This window comes from Lasioglossum baleicum, chromosome 5, assembly GCF_051020765.1.
Source record: "Lasioglossum baleicum chromosome 5, iyLasBale1, whole genome shotgun sequence".
Lineage (NCBI taxonomy): Eukaryota > Metazoa > Arthropoda > Insecta > Hymenoptera > Halictidae > Lasioglossum > Lasioglossum baleicum.
In genome coordinates, this window is record NC_134933.1 from 13,701,015 (window position 1) to 13,720,126 (window position 19,112).

At 39.2% G+C, this 19,112-nt stretch overlaps 1 protein-coding gene across 9 annotated transcripts in view; it reads right to left on the minus strand.

Annotated features, from left to right (window-relative positions):
• Positions 1–19,112, minus strand: part of LOC143208940 (nucleolysin TIAR) — a 603,751-nt gene that overhangs the window by 197,629 nt on the left and 387,010 nt on the right. The window contains exons 1-2 of one of the 9 annotated variants that reach the window (XM_076423948.1): positions 1,691–19,112; positions 1–708 (exon numbers count right to left, since the gene is read on the minus strand). The exon at positions 1,691–19,112 is cut by the window's right edge and continues 23,103 nt beyond it. The exons of 5 other annotated variants lie outside the window; for them this stretch is intronic. In XM_076423948.1, coding sequence (XP_076280063.1) covers positions 1–208 — 208 coding nt within the window. In that variant the 5' untranslated portion in view covers positions 209–708; positions 1,691–19,112. 3 more of the 9 variants (XM_076423947.1, XM_076423946.1, XM_076423951.1) reach the window with 3 other exon arrangements.

Below are 19,112 nucleotides of genomic sequence, written 5' to 3' on the forward strand. Positions count from 1 at the left end.
GGGGATTTTGGACGTGCACAGGAGACAGAGGATTGGTTCGCGTGACGACGACTGGTGGAGGCATCCTGGCGTGCAAGGCGGCCAGGCACGAGTTCGCCACGTCGTAGATGAGACAGGCGCTGTAGTATCGGCCTGCATTGCCCATTTTCAATTTATTCTTACCCGGCACCACCGCCATTTTCTTGTCCATCGTGTGTATAGCGTACATCACAACCAGCAGCGAAGCCGGCCACCTCTCGTGTTTGCTTAGCCGAACGATTACTACTTTACTCCCGGGCGACGATGATCGACGCCGATTATCCAACTTGACCTCCGGGGCCAGATTAGAACGGCTCGCCGGCCATCGTGATCGCAACTTTAGGTGTATATTCAGCAATATAACCGGGGCTCGTTCCTTTCTCACCGCAGCAAACACTGCCGGAACGTGCACAACACTGTTTATCTTCTAGCACAATGCGTGGGACGTACTTCCACGTTGTCGTTTGGACCGGGCCGAATGTAGGATACGATAGGAGAGAATGTAGGATAGAACGGTTTGTTTGTGGTCCAACAATTATTGAAATCGGGGCCGACCCATGATATTTGAAAATCGAATTATTCCTGCAACCGGGGATAGGAACGAACGTTCTGGTCCATGTCGATCTGTTTCGCGTGCTTCTTCTTTGCACTCGACACTTGCAATATTACGCTCACTTTTTCGGCCGGTAACTAGAATTTTATACGGTGATCGATCAGTTTGATGCCCTGGCACTAGAAACTCTCGTAATTTTTAAACCTCAGCTTCAGATTTGTGGAATGTTATCCCGACCTGGCGGTGCACAGTGATTTTATGAATTTTCTTGTAAACATTCTGTTCTGGATTTTAAAGAATCAAAAAATTGGAACGTACCGGGTCAATTTGTATATTTAATTATTCAATTTTTGACGATTAAATCAAATTACGCCTACCAGAAATATGTTTGAAAAATTGTTGAATAAAATTCTGAGTGGTCTTGAACATCGTCGTGTATTCTAATTTTATCCGTGACAGAAAACTGTTGCATCTAACCGAACATTGTGGCTCAAGACTGGTAATGCTACAAACGATGCTGACAAGCGTGCTAAATTTAGAGTTATTAATATTAAACACGAACACGAAAGCACATAAAGCGACTATGAAAAAAATATGAAGAACTGTCGTCACCCTGCTAGAATATTTATGTCCATTGAACCGACGTTGACTACTACACGACTATGAAAGCATACATTTCACACAGAAGCCAAAAATTTTAACAATAATAACATCATCACAGGAACCAACATTACGCGGGTCCGTTTCATTGTTAGATCAACATGTTGTTCGACGTTAAGCAAACTTGATTATATTTCCTGATTAATGATATTCATGCGCAATTTCTGTCTAATATTCAACTGAATTATCGAAAACCGGAATAAACAATTTTCATATTGCATAAAAACCCGCAGTAATTCCGCTGAAATTCCAAAGCCCTTTATACCAAGCAACAAACAGTTCGATGCTCAGATGCACCAGTGTCGGGCCCGTCTGGTTGCATACAAGAAAAATCGGATTAGCCTAAGCGGCGCATCGGTCCGTGATGGACAGAACAAAAATCCGGCGTCGTTCAAGTGTTCAGAATTGGGTTGCATCAAAGGCGCCGGGATAACTATGAAGGTGCATCGTGTCACTTACTTCCCCGTCCGTTCCTATCCCTTCTTTCATCCCATATTTCTCGCATGGACTCCAGAAGCAATTAAGGGAACCTCATTTGAAGACACAGGGCGGTAGTTTAACTCGCGTCACTGTACCGTGTCAACTCGCTAGACTCCGATAACGAGCTAGTATTCCATGTCTGGTTACCACCGAGCTGTTACATGCGATATATACCCACTATTTTCTTGCACTTGCACTTGCACTTGCACTTGCACGCCGCACCACTCAGAAAACCCCGGCTTGGCACGTCACATCACTAATAACACCTTTTCCCCTATTTTTCTCACACACGTATCAGCGTGTCCGTTCTACTATACTAATCTGTCACTTTCCGATTCAAGGATGCAATTTCTAGCTTCGAATACACTACTTTCAACCTCTTACATTCACTGTAAAATTTCTTTTCTTCTGAAATGCCAGAAAGCACGTAATTGATATTATTCCGTTGACAAGTATACTCATCGTACACTGTTAATTAATTTAAGGGCCCCAAAATATTGGTCACGAAGTCTTGCCAGGTCAGTATGATAATTAGACTGTGGATTTTTATGCAAAATAAAAATTGTCGTCTACATAGACATTTAATTCACTTTTTAAAAATTTTATAGAGTTCGAAACAATACAACAGCATTTTTGCTGTTTTGTGTTTGATCTAGTCACTTTTTCCCATGATTGTAATACAATGTAAATGCAATGGCAACTAGAAATGTAACAGATATTATAGGTACATTGGAAGAAACGATGATGTCGATGAAGTGACAAATATTTGCGTTCTATGAAGTTTAGGTTGATGTTGGTGTATTATATGTTGGTGGCAAGACTTTTCGGTGACTGTGAACGTATCTGAACTGGAGGTAGAGCGCGAGGTTAATTGGGTCTGTTATGGTCGCCGGAATACGCGCAATGTTGAGGTTTCTTAATGACGAGTCGCTGGCAGCAACTGCGATAGTGTTTCTCGAACTCGGACCAACGATATATGACGGCGACCGATTTGATCGGTGGGCTGGGTAGCCGAACGGAAACGGTGCGGTTCTGCGGACCGGAAACCTGGACCGGAAGCGTCACGAGTCAACGGGCGCCTCTCTGATTGCATGTCGCAAACACGGATAGATAAAAACGATCGCTCACACGGTCGCCATTTGATTACGACGTCGTTGGTTTACGCGTGGTCGATTTTCGGGTCTTCGAACACTGCTCTACCGACCACCGCCATTTCGAGAAATTGATTCCGAAGTTTGAGAGTTCTGATTTCCCTTAATACGCTCGCAGCAGAACATTGGAATCTTTCTGCTTGTCAGCTGGTTCCGGAAAATAAAATAAAGCTATCGTTATCAAGTAAAAATTGAAGCGAGCACTTTTGTCTTCTCACAATTTTTAACAAATCCAATTTCGGAGAACGAGTTTAAAGATCGTTCAAAAATATTCGGTTTACGTTATCGTTAAAATTTTATTATTCCCAGCCAAAAACCTTTCATCGATATAATTAAACTTTGCACCAGTAGCAAAAAGGCGTATAACGCAATCAAAAATTGTAAATATAATGTAAAACGTTATTTCGTTCAAAAAGCAGCGAGTTTCTCATTTGTATACCCACCATAATGAAATTCGAATTCAGCAATATTTTCATTTAAAAATTCTGGAAAATGTGTGCACACGTTGAAAACGTTTCGAAAAAACCAGGTTCGGGTTTTCCAGGAAAATGATTTTAATTAAAAATCGCAGTATCGTTACCTCATAGTAAGGACATGTCAGAGCCAAAAGTGTGATACCATAATCGGTAAACCCGAGGACAAAATGCGTAATATTAACTTCCGTTCGCGAAGAGAACCGCGAAAGTATTATCTCTGTCGGCAACAAACGGTCAGTCTCTTGCATTGCAACTGCAGTGCAGGATTCATGCCATATGAGGTTTAATTGTGTCTTACCGTGATTGAGTTCAAGCATGATTTATAGCCGTGCGGAGATAACAATATACGAATTGAAACGGGAGCAACGGGTCGGTCAGATTTTCTCCGGGAAAATTTAAAATTCAATAAGCCGCGCTTCCCGCGCGCCGCGGAATATTCCGCGCAACTATGTTCTAGCTAATATGTCATGTATTCGCTGTGTTCCCCGACGCTATTCAAATTATTGATCATTATCGGCGGATATCATCGGGCTAAGAAACAATAGACGTCACGCGGTCATGCTTCGACTACTGGTGCATATAATTATCACCGGAATCGATTACATGCCATTTCGAGTCGTGAATGGTGTAAACCGTGAAAGGTGTCGCGCTATTAAAATTCATACTGATGGATTACAAGAAATGCAATAAACGGATGCCTCGATGCAAAGCTTGGCCATACATGGTTCAATTTTATCGGCGATTAATGTGAAACTTTATCTACTGGAAGCCAATTAATTATATTCTCATTATAGTCTCGAACGAAATTATTCGATTATGTTCGCGAAAAAGTCCTCGTTATGTTCATGGAAAAAATGAAAACATACAAGTTGAAACAGTAAACAAATTAAAAGAATCGAAGACTATCGATGCAGCATTTTTCTCCTATTAAAATTATTTATAAAAGAAAAGGAATTGTAATGTTGCACCTGTTTTGTTGGAAGAGACACTCAACACTGTTAATAGCTTGATAAACATCCATGAAAATAAGTAGGAGAACATTTGCTTCGTTAGAATAATATCTGATATTTTATTGTTATATGAATTTTGTTGCGTGACGATGCATACGATAAATGTTTAAGGAACACGCGGCATTTTTTAGCAATAATGTACGAAGTACTATTGTGCAGTCGTGAAAGAGATCTCCGAGAGATTCGGTGACTCGAAATTATTTTATTGCCGGCAGCCCCATAAACAGGGATTCTGAGACAGTTGCATATTTCATGTATTCTGTCCGGGATATGGAACTTTATGGTAGTTAAAAAAGTCAAGCTGAATTTCAAGAATCACGGTACAATATGCATCCGCAGGGAGATAAAGAGTTGCCTTTCCGCTGTTCTCGATGCGACAACCGTTTTAGCATAGATATGACAATTGCTCGTTAAAAATTCACCTCTTTTACGTCAAGTTCGTTTAACTGTAATTTTCAAGAGCGTAGTCCATTACTTAACAATTTCAGCTAGATGCTTTTGCCAACATTAAAATAAATTGAACTTTATCACACTTTATGTCGAAGTATGTGTAACCTTATGATGGAGTTTCCATACAATCAACGTGAATTGTAAAATCGTGTGACATGATATTTCGAAATGAATTTAACCTCCTCAAAACATAAAGTATCATCGGTCGTCCATTACGAGAAGAAAACAAGTCCGATTTTGTTACCGATGTAAACGTTTAACGGGAGACGGAAAAACGCAGAAGTGTGGGGAATGTTGTTTTCGTATTGCAACGCGATAGGACGGGTATTATTTCGATTGGTTAACTGCATAGCGTCGAAACCCGCAGTTTGCCAATGATGCCGCATCGATCAGCATACATCGACTTCATCGTTGCGATTACAGGCAATAACAAACACCAAGCTTTTACCAACGGAAGAAAAAAGACGGAAGTTTCGCTGGGCCGAATATTTCCCGGAATGCAGCGACACGCTGCAACGTGGTGCAACGCGGAGCAACACGCTGCAGAAGTCAACCAGAACGTTACGAGACGATCAATGCACGCCGGCAAAATTGTTGCACGATTTTCGTGCGCGTTCCTCATAATTAAAAAACCGGAGTCAAAACAATCGACTCGGACAGAAACCGTACAAGTGCGGACGGTTCGTTAACATGGAGCGCGGTGCGTTTTGCCGATTCCCGACCGAACTAGATTACGCGATTCGGAAAAAATTGCACGCCCGGAAAGTGACAATACTGAACGGCGCATTTACCGAGGAAAAACGGCACCGCAAAAATTGGCCGAATATCGCGGCCATCGCCGAAGCGGCCGGCGTTACACTGAAAACCGTTCGACTGCCTGGCTTAAAGAATCGTGTATACTAACCGCCGACGCGCCGATATAAAGCGTGGAACAGCGATGAACAATGCGCGTTAGGTGTGTGAGTAAACCAGTAACGTCGAACTGGACAGACACCTGTATGCCAGTGTTTCTCAATGCAATTTGTCCTTTTCGAAAATTCCTGCGAGACTGTTTTGTAGCTTCTAAGGCAAGGAAACATTTATTTCAGCGTTCCAAAGATCCCTTACAGAGAAAATGAAGTGGGAATGTCAACAGCAAGTTGTGACTTTTCTATCTTTATACTGCATCAAATTGCAGCTCGTTTTTGTATTATAATAAATGCATACAATTCGCAGTCTAATGATTGCTAGACTACTTTATGCGAAATAAAAATTTTCTGCATCTCTAATAATTTTATTCTCAATTTTACAATTGATTTGCTACCTTTCTTAAATTGATTAATTTCTACATAAAATTTTATAAAATACATTTATGGAATATCAAAGAGATTATGCGGACATTCAGATGAATGGTACGCTGTGCACAATTGTTACGCAATAATAATTATTATAATTTCTAAACGGCTAATAGGAATATAATTTCGCGCATCTCATTATGTCGTACAACCCGATTAACTTATTATTAATCAAAACATTCGAAATGTGAAATTCACTCTTGAATATGTAATGTTTTCAAATGAAACGTCATTTGGTTAGTTATCTGACACGATATGCAATTCCGGATGAGAGACTGTTGTACAAATACATTCGAACCCGGGCATTTGTAACATCGACGACTTCAAAGAACGATGCGTGCGAATAATGTTGAACCACTTGAATCGTGTTCATCTATATCTATGTTTATTGAAAATTTCATGCAACTGAAATGGCTTTAATCATGCGGTCAAGTATACGTGAATGGGCTAAGAGCTTAAAATTTGATTGTAAGTAACTGCAATTGAATAAAAATCTATTTTCTCTTGCAATCATCTTAACAAGTAAAAAATGATTTAACAATATTTGTACATTTCTAAGCGTCTTTTCAGCTTAATCGTTATTGTCTAGTAATAAGTTCTCTAAATAGAATGAAGCGGGAATTGCAAGGGGCACGAAGAGGGACTGCCATAACACCGTAGTCGACTGTCAAATTGTTGATGGTGGGGGCAGGGATTTTTGGGCCAATTTGGGAATCGCTGCGTAGACAACGGGCATCGTCGTATCATATCACCGGGCAATTCTGCCACGGAGAAACCGGCTGGTTCAGTTTCGCGAACGAGCCGACGACAATGGATGCGCGACAGGAAGGTGGCCGTATCAAATGCTTAACAGTCGGCACAATACCGCGTACTTACACAAGTATGCAGCTGTGCACGCGAACGTGAGCCCGACCAGCGTGCGGCACACGTTGTCATTTCCGTTGCGAAACATTCGACCACGTTACAACGTTAATATCGAGACCGTACAGAGGGTAGCGACTGAATATTTAATTCGCAACATCGTTTCCACCCGCTGTCGACCCTCGCGACTCTTTCTTCGTCTTCGACGTGTTTGATCCGACTAATTGCGCCCATGCACTAATTCTACATTTCATGCATGTATGATGAAAATTAGCAGCTGCAATTTGAACCTGTAGAAAGATTGAAAGAATCAAAGGTTACCTAAATTTTTCGATTTACGAAATCAAATCGTTTTCCGGAATCAAATTCTGATTCGATCGGCACAATTGCAAACTGGATTTAGCAGGTCTATTTCCCACCATTTTGCAAAAATGTACCAACACTGCTGCGAAGTAAATCGATGCCACTGAAAAAGGAAGTGCAGAATCCGATATTTTTTCAAATTTTTCATTTACAATGCAACTTGTTTGCACCCCCATTCTGATGAAATTTACATGGGAAATAGTTTTTAGGAAATATATTGGACACGGTTTTTTGTCGGTCATCCACGTTGTTAAAAGGGTAAAACAACCATCAACACTGATGCTTCAACAGAAATTTTTCAATACCTCGGGAACTGTGCGTAAAAACTGTTTTTCAAATGTGTCATATTCAATCACAAATTCAGTTACATAGTTTGCCGTAGAAGTACTGAACGTGAGAATTATTTTTACGTTAGTGTCTTGAAATATGTAAGCGAAAGGTTTATTTAACGTATCACGTGACACATTGAACACTGTTTCACTTTCAAACTGCTCGGGTCACGAGCGAAACACTCCTGTTTGTTCATTAAACATTTTTATACACCGCGTTAAAATGTCCATCATTATAACTTTGAAACGGGAGTACCTCAAAATTCTATGTCGTTGCAGGTGAAATAACATGTGCAAAAACATACTCTGCTGACAGAAAGTTTTCGGTGAATTTTTCTTTCTCTACGAATAATGTTTAATTTAATGTTTAATTTAATGTTTTAATTTGGCAAAACGGTGCTTTCACGAATTTAGTATCTGGTTATAATTTATAAATTACACGTCTGATATAAATTTCGTTTTTCGTATCTAATTCCATTATTTGTACCTAGTTGTATAAATATGAACTAAAAATATAATTCTGATTACTTCCCTATCGAAAGTCTGTGAAAATATGTTTTTTAATTAAATAAAGGAGAATTTGATTATTATTACTAAAAGATTGATCAGAATGCCCTCGAGTGTCAATGCAATTGAATAAATATAATTTGCAAGTTTCTGTTTGATAATGACTGTTTAACGCAACGAATTTTCAAACCTGCAAACATCTCAAGATAGAATCACAGGAAAGAAGTAAAGAGGATGTTTATCTTCTGTTTTTCAATTGTTGCTGCACTTATGGGATTGACCATTCGAAGAAGCACACTGCACGCGGTAACTCTTAATTCTGGTACGATGTAATGCAATTCTGTTTCTCATTTGACCGAGTACGATAAATCCCTATCCACCCCTTTCCATTACAAGAATGAAACATATTTTCGTATACTTTCGTCTTTTCCCGAAACGAAAACGAGTAATCACTTGTCTCGAGCACAGATGCACCTTAAATCACTTGCTCACATCCAGAAATTGAAGCACGATCCTCGTCGACTTCCGATCGTCGATAACAAAAGAATTCGTTTAAGTAGGCAATCTTTTATTGTTCCGAGCAACGTGTGTGCATGTGTGCAGCGAGTTACAGTCGTTTATTCCTTTCATTCACGTATGTGCATCGAGGCACATGTTCGAAGGCTGTTTCACTTATGGTTTATCAAATATTCGTAGGCAATAAGGCGGAAGCAGCTTAAACATATTGCAATAATAAGACACGATATTAGAAACCGAATATTTAATTCCTCTCGGAACCGTTTCGAGTCGAAGAAACTTCTACTTGCGTTAGACACAATCGAACTAGCGCAATTAATCTTGCGTTTTACTTTCGTGGATGTAACTGACATAGATGAAACGCTGCTGGAGTTCGGTGGATTCCGAGGTAAATAGGGTTTCATGATGCTGTATAATAAATGAGAATTTATCTGCGAATCCCCGTGCAATTATAGCGCACAAAAATCTTCGAACAGTCGTCGAATATGCAGCTTCGTTTATTTTCGCTTGCCGAATACTTCGATATAGAAAATGGAATTCTGGTCGACGAAAATTTATTTCGGAAAATGTCAATTCCTGTAAAGTTCAACTGTTCATTTATACACGGCGATAAACTTGATCAGATTACATTGATAGGATATTAAAGAATTAATCCGCTTGTTTAACTAAAAATAAGAATCGCCGATTCTAAAATATACTTTTAGAAATATACTTAATGACAGTGGTGTGGCATTTTTACTAAATAAAAATCGACGGGGATTTCTAAATTAAACATTTCGTATGGTCGTCCGTTCCCAGGCACGTACGGTTACATTTTTGTAGCAAAGTATTCAAATCCCCCGGACGGGGATTAAGGTAAAATATAGTTTACGCAATGGATTACAACTTTCGCATATAAATTACGTCCCATTTTAATAATATTTCGTACGGGTGACTTTGAGCCATTGAAATCGCAGATGGTTTCGAAACGACGAATTAAACGGGAATTAATGGAAAACGAGAGATAATTATGTGCACGCAACAGAATAGGTATCTATCATTGCCGTCATCGAATCATTAGACCATATCTTAACGCAAACATTCTAAACAGACTGGGAGCCGAGCACGAATTTGCCGGCGTTGTTCTGTTTCAATCACAACGCGGCGAATTATTTTTGTTTAATAGATAATTGGAAGCATCGAGAATTATATAATTATCGAACGCGTTTCTCATTTTTCTACATCTGCCTGTATTCCGCGCTGGAACAATATACTAAAAACATTCTCGTCATCTGCGTGAAATTTCAATTTCGACGATCAATTTTGTATTCGACAAATAAATAACGTTTTTTTCGGCTCTCAATTTCTCGAGTCAATTGAATGAAAACAGCTGAATTAAATGTTTATATGTTTCTCAGCCGGTTGGTTGAGATACTATTAATAATATGCATTTATACGAAGATAATTGAAACACCGTCAATATGCCACCGGTGTGTTTTGTGAAAATTGGAGGACCGCAGAAAGGAATATATCAAATTTGTTCGATAAGAAGTAGCGATGAAAGGAGTGTACAGATAAAATAAAAAATTATGCAAATGAATGCGGATCCCATTAAAGAAGTTAAATTTATTCTTGAAACTTTTAGATGTATCTCTTTGATCACCTTTTTCTAGAAACTTTACTTACGTTATACGATAATTACAAAAACTTCGATAAGTCTGCGCCACGTGTTTGTCGAAGGGGTAATTGAATTTAAATATAACAATATCGATAGATCAGCTGGGCCAACAATTTATCACTAGATTCTTATGAAATCTATTAAACCACGTATTACCATTAGACTGCGGATTTTATGCAGTTATGTCAAAAAAAAAATGAGTGATTAAAACACAAGATAGTGAAAATATCAGACGATTTGAAAAACAGTATTATATTGCCAGTAGCTTAATAAAATTATGAAGAGAAGGAATAAATGTCTATGCAGCTCCAATTTCTTGCAATTGACTTGGAAAGTTTTTATTTTGCATAAAGATTTTGAAATATGCCCGTGTCCTTTGTTGATCAAATTTTCGCACAGTAGCAGACCCGTTCGTTCGACAGCTGTCTTTGCAAATGACGCCCGTTACAAACATTTCCAGCGACACGAACGTCCATAGTCCGCTAATTACAATTGGTCGTATCGAAATTTTTGAAACAATTGTCGGACAGGATCACGGTAGAGACAATTTTCGGATTTCACGGTGCATCTGTCGCGCGGCCAGAAAATTACAAACATTACATATCTATTTTTCCGATGTCGAAAAATTTTGTGCACGGTTATCACGGGACGAATTGAAAATGGAAATGTCGGTGTGGCGGCGGTGCCCTCTAATTGCGAAACTGTCGAGATGCCCGGTGGTGCGCAGTAGGTGTAAATGCATGAAAAAACAAACGAGAATAATAGCCATTGCATTGTGAAACAACCGGCCGCAATGCGCTTTCGTGCACGCGCGTGTGTATATACATGGTCGCTAATTAGTTTATTCATCGTATTATTATTTGAAAGCATATATGGCGAGTGCTTCCTGCCAGTCTAGATGAATATGTAGTTGTTGTGCCTGTTTCGGAGATGAGAGCGGGGGAAAGGTGGGGATCTTGATGCTTCATCAGAACGTCATATAAATTTTGCTCGATTTTCCATTGATATTCTGTTAAATACTCTTCGAATCGATTTTATATCCTATCGCATATTCAAATTTTTATAGTCAATGTTATACCTACGTAATTCTTTTCCGATACTTCCTCAATATTCATCTGGCATTAATCACATGTATTTCTCAATCCCCATCGGTCATACTAAACGGGCGAAAATTCCCATCAAACTTGAAACTATGTAGGATATTTAAACGTGACAAATTAATGTCTCTTTATAGCACCGAAATCACAATCGAAAACATAAACCCTGTATTTATCATTTCTCTTTGCAATCGATGCTTTTTAAGGCGGAACCGCGTATGATTTACATTCATTTTCACAATTGTTTTGATACAAAACTTTGATATAAATTATGAATGCTGAAATAGATACTAATTGCTGCAGAATTCGATATTTTACGTCGGTTCCATTAAAATTGAAAGATTTTTGAAATAACAAGCGAAATTGAACCTAGCGTAATTAATAAACACATTGGTGTAAAAGTAAAATAAGTGACCTATTATGAAGGTCATTCAAGGCAACTCAAGGTCATTCAAAGTCATTCAAGGTCAACTTCATTATAAAATAAATTGTCTGAAAGCAATCTTCGAATACATCGACGATTTACATATAACGTATGTTATTTACAATTATAATTATTTACCAAAAAAATTTAAGTTTTCACTGGAAAAATGCCGGTTCTCAAAAAAGGATGAACATGTTAAAAGGAAACTGAGAAAATTTTTATTCTGCATAAAGGTGCGCAGTCTAATGATGTCGATTACTGACAGACCCTTATAGTTAGCAGTTCTTCCAGCGTCCGGAGATCAAAACAGACGCCTGTTGAGTAGATTAGGCACGATTATACCGGCGTCCAGCACCGAATGGAAGATCGTAGAGCTTGGAAAACGAAACCCGTGATTCCGCGTGCCGGAAATTTCGCGGTTGTCGAAAGATTAATTGAAAATGCAGACGGCGGGTCGGCGCCGATTCGGAATCGCCACGGTGTGAGCAGAATGGCCGGGCATAAACGCGCTTATGCGAGCGAGCGAGCACGCGACAGACGTTGCCATTCCATGGCGAGATACTCGACCACGTAAACCCGCTAATTTCAAAGCATACCGCGGGTGAACTGATGATGTAAATCCGCGAACGCAAGGTAGACAACGCGGCCCGGGATCAAAACGCGTGTTTATTGCATACCGGGGAACTCTTTGATGCGTGAATTACAGAGATCGGATGCGAAAAAAAAAGTGGAAAGAAAAATGGAGGCGCACGTATCAGCACGATACCGGATCGCCGTGCCAAACTTGCGAAATAAAGGACAAAAGACTCGAATGAACAATGGTCGGCCGGCAAAGGTCTGTTCATACGGAACCGCAGGTTTTTTAGATCGCAAGGAGCGGTCAAGTTAATTCATTGCATCCGGGGATTGTTCGTTAGAGGGATTATTAATGTGCGCTAATTTCCGTGGAATATTAATGCGGACAATTACCATAATTTACATGTGATCAATCAAGTCTAGACCTCTGCAGCTAAATCGCTGTTTCTAGAGTACGCAGACTTTGTTCTCCTCCTAGTTAGAGAACTGGATAACTTTTATACTTATCTCTATACTCTATACTTTTCCAATTTTGTGTTTTTTATGCATATCAAAGTTCTTATGACAATACTCAATAACAGAATCAGTGATAAGTACAATATAATTTCACTTTGTATTTGTTCTACAAATGAGAAACATATTTGCATGCAAGTTAATTAGACTACTGTTCCAAAAAAACATTTAAAAATAGGTGTAATCAAGAATTCTACCAAATGAGTTTTTAAGATACAATTTTATGGGCATGAAGCGACTCAATAAAAATGTTTAAACAGATCATAATATGTTCATCTCGTACGTGGAAAATTTTACGAGAATTTTTATGAATGAGATACTTGAAGAATACAATAGCACTATATTTATGATCGAGCTACAAAGTGAGATAAAATTGTATTAGCAAAATTTCTGAAATAAGAATACGTTCAACATACTATTATAATTCTTTTTTACAAAACTAATCATTTTATTATTCATTTTAATGTTCATAACTATAAAGAGATCCATGAAATTTAGAATTTGTCGTTTAGTAGTTCTAGCAACATAGCAAGACATAACTGAACGTTGCCATAGTATCATTAATTCGTAAATTCGTTCCGTAGAACACCGGTGGACCATTTAACTTACATGCTCCATAAAGGAAGTCGAATATAAAACAATCCTTAATATCCACCATCCGGAGTTGGTATCAGTTCAGCATCTCCGAACTTTTAGAATCACTTCCGTTATGGTGCTCTTAATTGCCAAATGATTGTTGGGAAAACCGTGAAACTACAGATTAACGGTATGGCCGCGGCCGTTTATTTCGAAGGACATGGAGAGCGTGGCGTAGTCGCCTGATTTCGTTCTGCACTTGCTTGTAACACGTATTATAATCAGAGAATCTTTACACAAAATAAACTTAGAACTTTTAACTGAGAACAAATAAAATATGAATTTTATTTACGATTTCACGAAGGTAAATCGATACAACGATGGAATGAAAGATTAGGTATTACTGTTTCGGTATGTTTTAATGCCACCGTGTCGATTCTCGTACAATAAAAAATATTTATCGCTACTTTCCACGGGTACGATGCGAAAAAATTCGAATTAAATGTCGCTCCTTTTGTCGAGGCATTGTTCTAACGCGCAAAGGAAATATATCGTTTTTATTGATGCACGTAAATAAAAAGGAGGTTAGAATAACGGCTCTAAAGGACAGAGATACAAAAGGAACGTATAATATATCAACGCAATGTGTTCTTTAAAAAAATATTGATCACGGCTCGCTTCGGTCGATAAATAATTAATATTTACGTACACGCGATTATCAAAAATATTTTGTTGCTAGAATATTTATGGACCTTCGGGAAACGATTAAAACATCAATCAATTTTGTTGCTACTCGCACAACTTAAAACGGATACATGCAGCGTAGTAATTACAAGGCAATCATGCACTGAAATACATGTGTTGATACTTCAAACGCGATTATTCCAACCCAGTAAGTTTCACTAACCTTTGCTGTTCACCACGCAGTAGAACATTCTATCCTCGCGTCTATGTGATGTATGTAAATACATCCTACACGTGTAATATTCTTTCCGGTTATCGTTATCAGATACATTTTCGTGCGACGTAGGGTATTGCAAAAGCATTAATCGCCTTTCGTAATTTGCAATCTCTGATCGCTGCCATTTTTAGTCACATTTAAATACTTCAGTGAGGCTCGATTTACCTTCAACTTAAATGCTTTCAATTATAAAATGTAACGTGCTATAATTTGTTTCATATTGAAATATAAATAAAATTAAAAATTAATTTAATAGAGTCCTAATAGTCCTAGTATCTCAACAAAATTTTAATAATCTGATCCTCTTTCAATGAAGTATTTTTATGTATACAGTGTTCCCGCGATTGATGTGACTTTCGGGTATGCGGGTGATGTGACTTTTTATCCCCACTATTATGGCGTTCCCCCTTGGGCGGTCGATCGCGCTACAAAGAAATTAAGGTATTAGAGTGTTTAAATTGGGGTTTTATGATTTATTAGGATGAATCATACTCAGGTATGGAATAGCATTAGTACAATACAACAATTTCTCGCTTAGTACCGTTGTTTACCCAGGATCGTCGTTTACATTTGTAAAAGTTATCCAAGAAATCTGTGTTCGGCACACGTACAAAAACGTAGTATGTACCATTTCGTTTCCTGAGACTCGATGCCCCCGAGGTTCTCACAACAATCGCGGAAACACTGTACTTCCACCACTCTACACTCTTTCAACTTGAAAAGTTCTATATAAAATTGTAAATTCTGCACTAGCGACGCGTTGCTATATCATTCATTGATATTACCATTTCTGCAAATAACGAGGTTACGCGTTCTTCAGGATCTTTGGGGGGTGGGGGTAAGGGAAAAGTCTGTCTATAGGGAGGAGATTGGACACCATGACCAATCAGACCCGCATTCCTTCCGCTAGCCAACTTTCCAGCTCTGCACAGCGGAGCTAAGGTCGATCGGGGGGTGGTAAGGGGGTGGTTTGTCAGCGGTGGGGGGCCATGCTTTGCCTGGAGCTGCGGACGACTTTTCTCTAGCGCAAAAGCACAGCACATTCGAGCGTTTTTCGTGTTCTCCTTCGCCTAGAGGTCGTAACACACGATTTTATCTACGGTCAAACTTTTACCAACCTTCTCGCACTGCGGCACGCTTAACTAAGTAAGTGCTTGCTGCATGCGTGACGATATTCTTTCCGCCGAGCAAATAAAGGCTGTTTCATAAGAACGTGTGATAGTTTGTTCGCCTCTCTCCAATTTCTGCGAATAACACCCCCACTGGCCGATAAAGCGACCAGCTTAGTTGAAGTTCTCGTGTCAACGTCTAATCTCATTTTACAAATGGCCCTTACAAAACACTTCTATTTCTTGAGCTTCTTGATAACACTAGCTCAATTAATGTATTTACGCATTTTTTCAGATTTATTTTGTTTTTGTGTGAATTGATTATATTTTTCTCACAATCTTGATGCTGTTCCAGACTGATAGAAGCATTTATTCTCGAGAGAGTAACACGTATTTTATATTTTAATGTTAAAATTATACGAGCTGCAGTTCCTGACTCGTGGATTATTGGCGTAAATTTTTGACTTGATATGGCCGTCGCGGAAAGAAGTCGCAAATTGTCGGGTCGAACAATCTCTGTGACTAATTGGTGTTGATCGCGAACCCCTCGGGGCGTTCGAAGCGCAGCTGAAATTGAAAACGACTTCCAGTAATAAATTCGAATGAATTCGACTGTTTGCCGAACTGGGTATTGTTCCACGATAATTCGCCAAAGGTTACCGATGACATGTCTGAAAGTTTCATAAACACAAACGGCAGTGGTAGACAGTCCACAAACGGGAGTTCGTTTAAAAATCCGTCGTCCCTATCGAAACACATTTTATGTAATATAATATGCCAATCGATATAATATGCCCGAGTGTTCTCGAAACTGTCGATGATGTTGAACAATATTTGAAAGAACTAGAGTAAATACTAATTGTAGATGCGATATTCTGCACTTGGACGCATAGAACACATTTTTAAACTTGTATTTATCTGATACTTCTGGAATAGAGTACTTGTACAATCATATCGAGGAGTTGAACAATTTATTTTTTAACAGAATTGTAAGATTCAGAAATTCGCGTGAAACTGGAGAATACTTATTGCACTCTTGACACCGTTAGCGAGCAGCTCCTTTTTTTCCTGTGATAAGGAACCGTCAGTAAAAACTAATTAGTCCGGATATCGATTTACGGTTACTAAAAATATAGGTTCGAGTACTTCTTGATTACCAAAGTTCCTAGATAAATGTCCCACTAAATCGATTCAGTTTGGTACCGTAAGTAGCAGAGGTGATGATTTATATTCTTCGATTAGACGGTCCTCTGGAAACAGCGTTCCTAATTCGTTTATGAGAATTTTTCTGCAGATTTTTATTCGTTCCTTTATTGTTGACAATTGCGTGAATTTATATCTGCGTCCAGATTGTTATTCAGTTCTGTCTGCCTTTTTATTGGCAACTTTTCATTAACAAATACATTTCACAGATAATTTGCCTTTTGACCAGAAATTTTAAAAACCCTCTATACATATCTGTATACACACACAAATCACTGTTTGCCCGAGTCAATCGATAAAAATCGGGATTTAAATAAACATTTGCAGCGCAGTTATTAGTCAATTTCCTATCGGTAGAAACGTCGAGAATAATTGCTGAGGCGCGCAATACTATCGTTCCAATTATAAAATCCCTGGGGTTCGTTCGCGAACTTTTGCAAACAACGTTTGCCATTGTAGAACACAATTGGACGAAAAGTTTCTGTACGTCTCGCCCTGGTAATACAAAATCAAGTGATGAAGTTATTCATCTGCGATCATGGGTCTTCTACTTTTCTATCAAACTGGAATTAAAAGATATTTAATTTGATGGCAGAAGTGCATTCATTGTAGCAGAACGAATGCAAGAAAATGGAGAACAAACTTCGTGAAGAAATGTCTGTATGACTCACATAATACAAAACGAAATGATGCAGTCATTAATCTGCGATTATGCACTTTCTACTATCTACCAAACTGGAATTAAAAGATATTCAATTTGATGGCAGAAGTTCATTCATTGCAGCAGAACAAGTATAGCGAAGTGGTAGATTCTTAGGAAATGTCCCTGGAGAACAAAATTAGAAAAGAAATTTCTGTTCGACCCTGATACTATAAAGTGAAGTGATGCAGTCATTCACCTGCAATCATGGACCCTCTGCTTTTCTACCAAACTGGTACTAAAAAATCCCAATCTGGAGGCAGGCGTGATTGAAGTGAAAGATACGTACAAGAATAATTTTCGTTTTCCGAAAATGCCGCTGAAGCAGAAAATTCGAGAAGAAGTTTTTCGTTCGACTGAGCCTCGCGTTGTTCGAGCTTGTTCTGTATTGTGCGTGTTAGGATTCTCACGCGGATGAAATCTCGCGTGTATTTCCTCGAGAAACTTCATCCGCAGACTTTCGCTCGTATCCACTACTCACCACCTACGCGAATACACTCAACAGGTTAGTGCGCCCACACAAGTTAACCGGCGTGCGGTGGCAGGGTGCGCGCCGGTGTACATCCAGGGCGCGATTTGTTTTGTTTTCCGGGGCACAGTCCGCGTTTTCCAAAGGCAAGGAAAGCAATTAAATCAGTAACGAAGAACTTGTCTCGTGTTCAGGCACGAGATAGAGTGAACGCGAGAGAGAGAGAGAGAGAGAGAGAGAGAGAGACAGAGAGAGAGAGAGAAAGAGAGAAAGAGAGAGGGAGTGGTCCTTCACCGGGGAAACTCGTTGCGGCTCCACTTCAGATAAGTACACACTCGTGCAGCCACGTTCCGCCTTCGCGCGATACAATGAATTCGTTCCGTATCGGTGATCGCGGGTGTCGCGGAATAAAAATTGCAACTGCGAAACGATGCTCACCGGAAGGATGAACATTGCTTAAGCAACGGTTAACCGGAAATCGACACGATTCTCAACGGCCGATTGCGATTGCACCCTCTACAACCAGTTCGACGATCACTGTTCTCCATTTCGGATTCTTCCTTGTATAGCAATCTCGGTATATTGTCCATTAGCGAAAATTGGATTAATGGTTCTCCGGAGAGATTGTACTCGAATATCTGTGTCAGATCGATTTTTTAACCCTTTCGCTCCGAATAGCGTGTACATGCCGACTTAAAAAATGGATGCTTACGGACCAGGTACATATATATATATATGTACAGCGCGCACATATGTGACCGTGACATGTACTGCGGCCTGTGGGAATGTCCGACCTGCTCGATTTTTCATTTCTGAAACGATGTTTGAACATTTTTTTAACACGGAGAAAATTAGCGACGATGTTTTGTGACATTTTTTGGCGCGTTTTGGGGATGGTGTGTTAGGTGGACATTTCTCGAACAATGTTCTTTACGCACTTACGGTTCTTTCGCATTTTAGCTCGTCGCACGCGAAATTCTCGCGGATCACCTGGCGGCAACTTGAACGCGTTTATTTATTGTTTACGGAAGTAGTTGGATGAAAATGTTTGTTAAATGCAAATATGAGTTGGAAAAATATGTCCGAAGATTATGAATACATTGAAAATTTATAAACTTC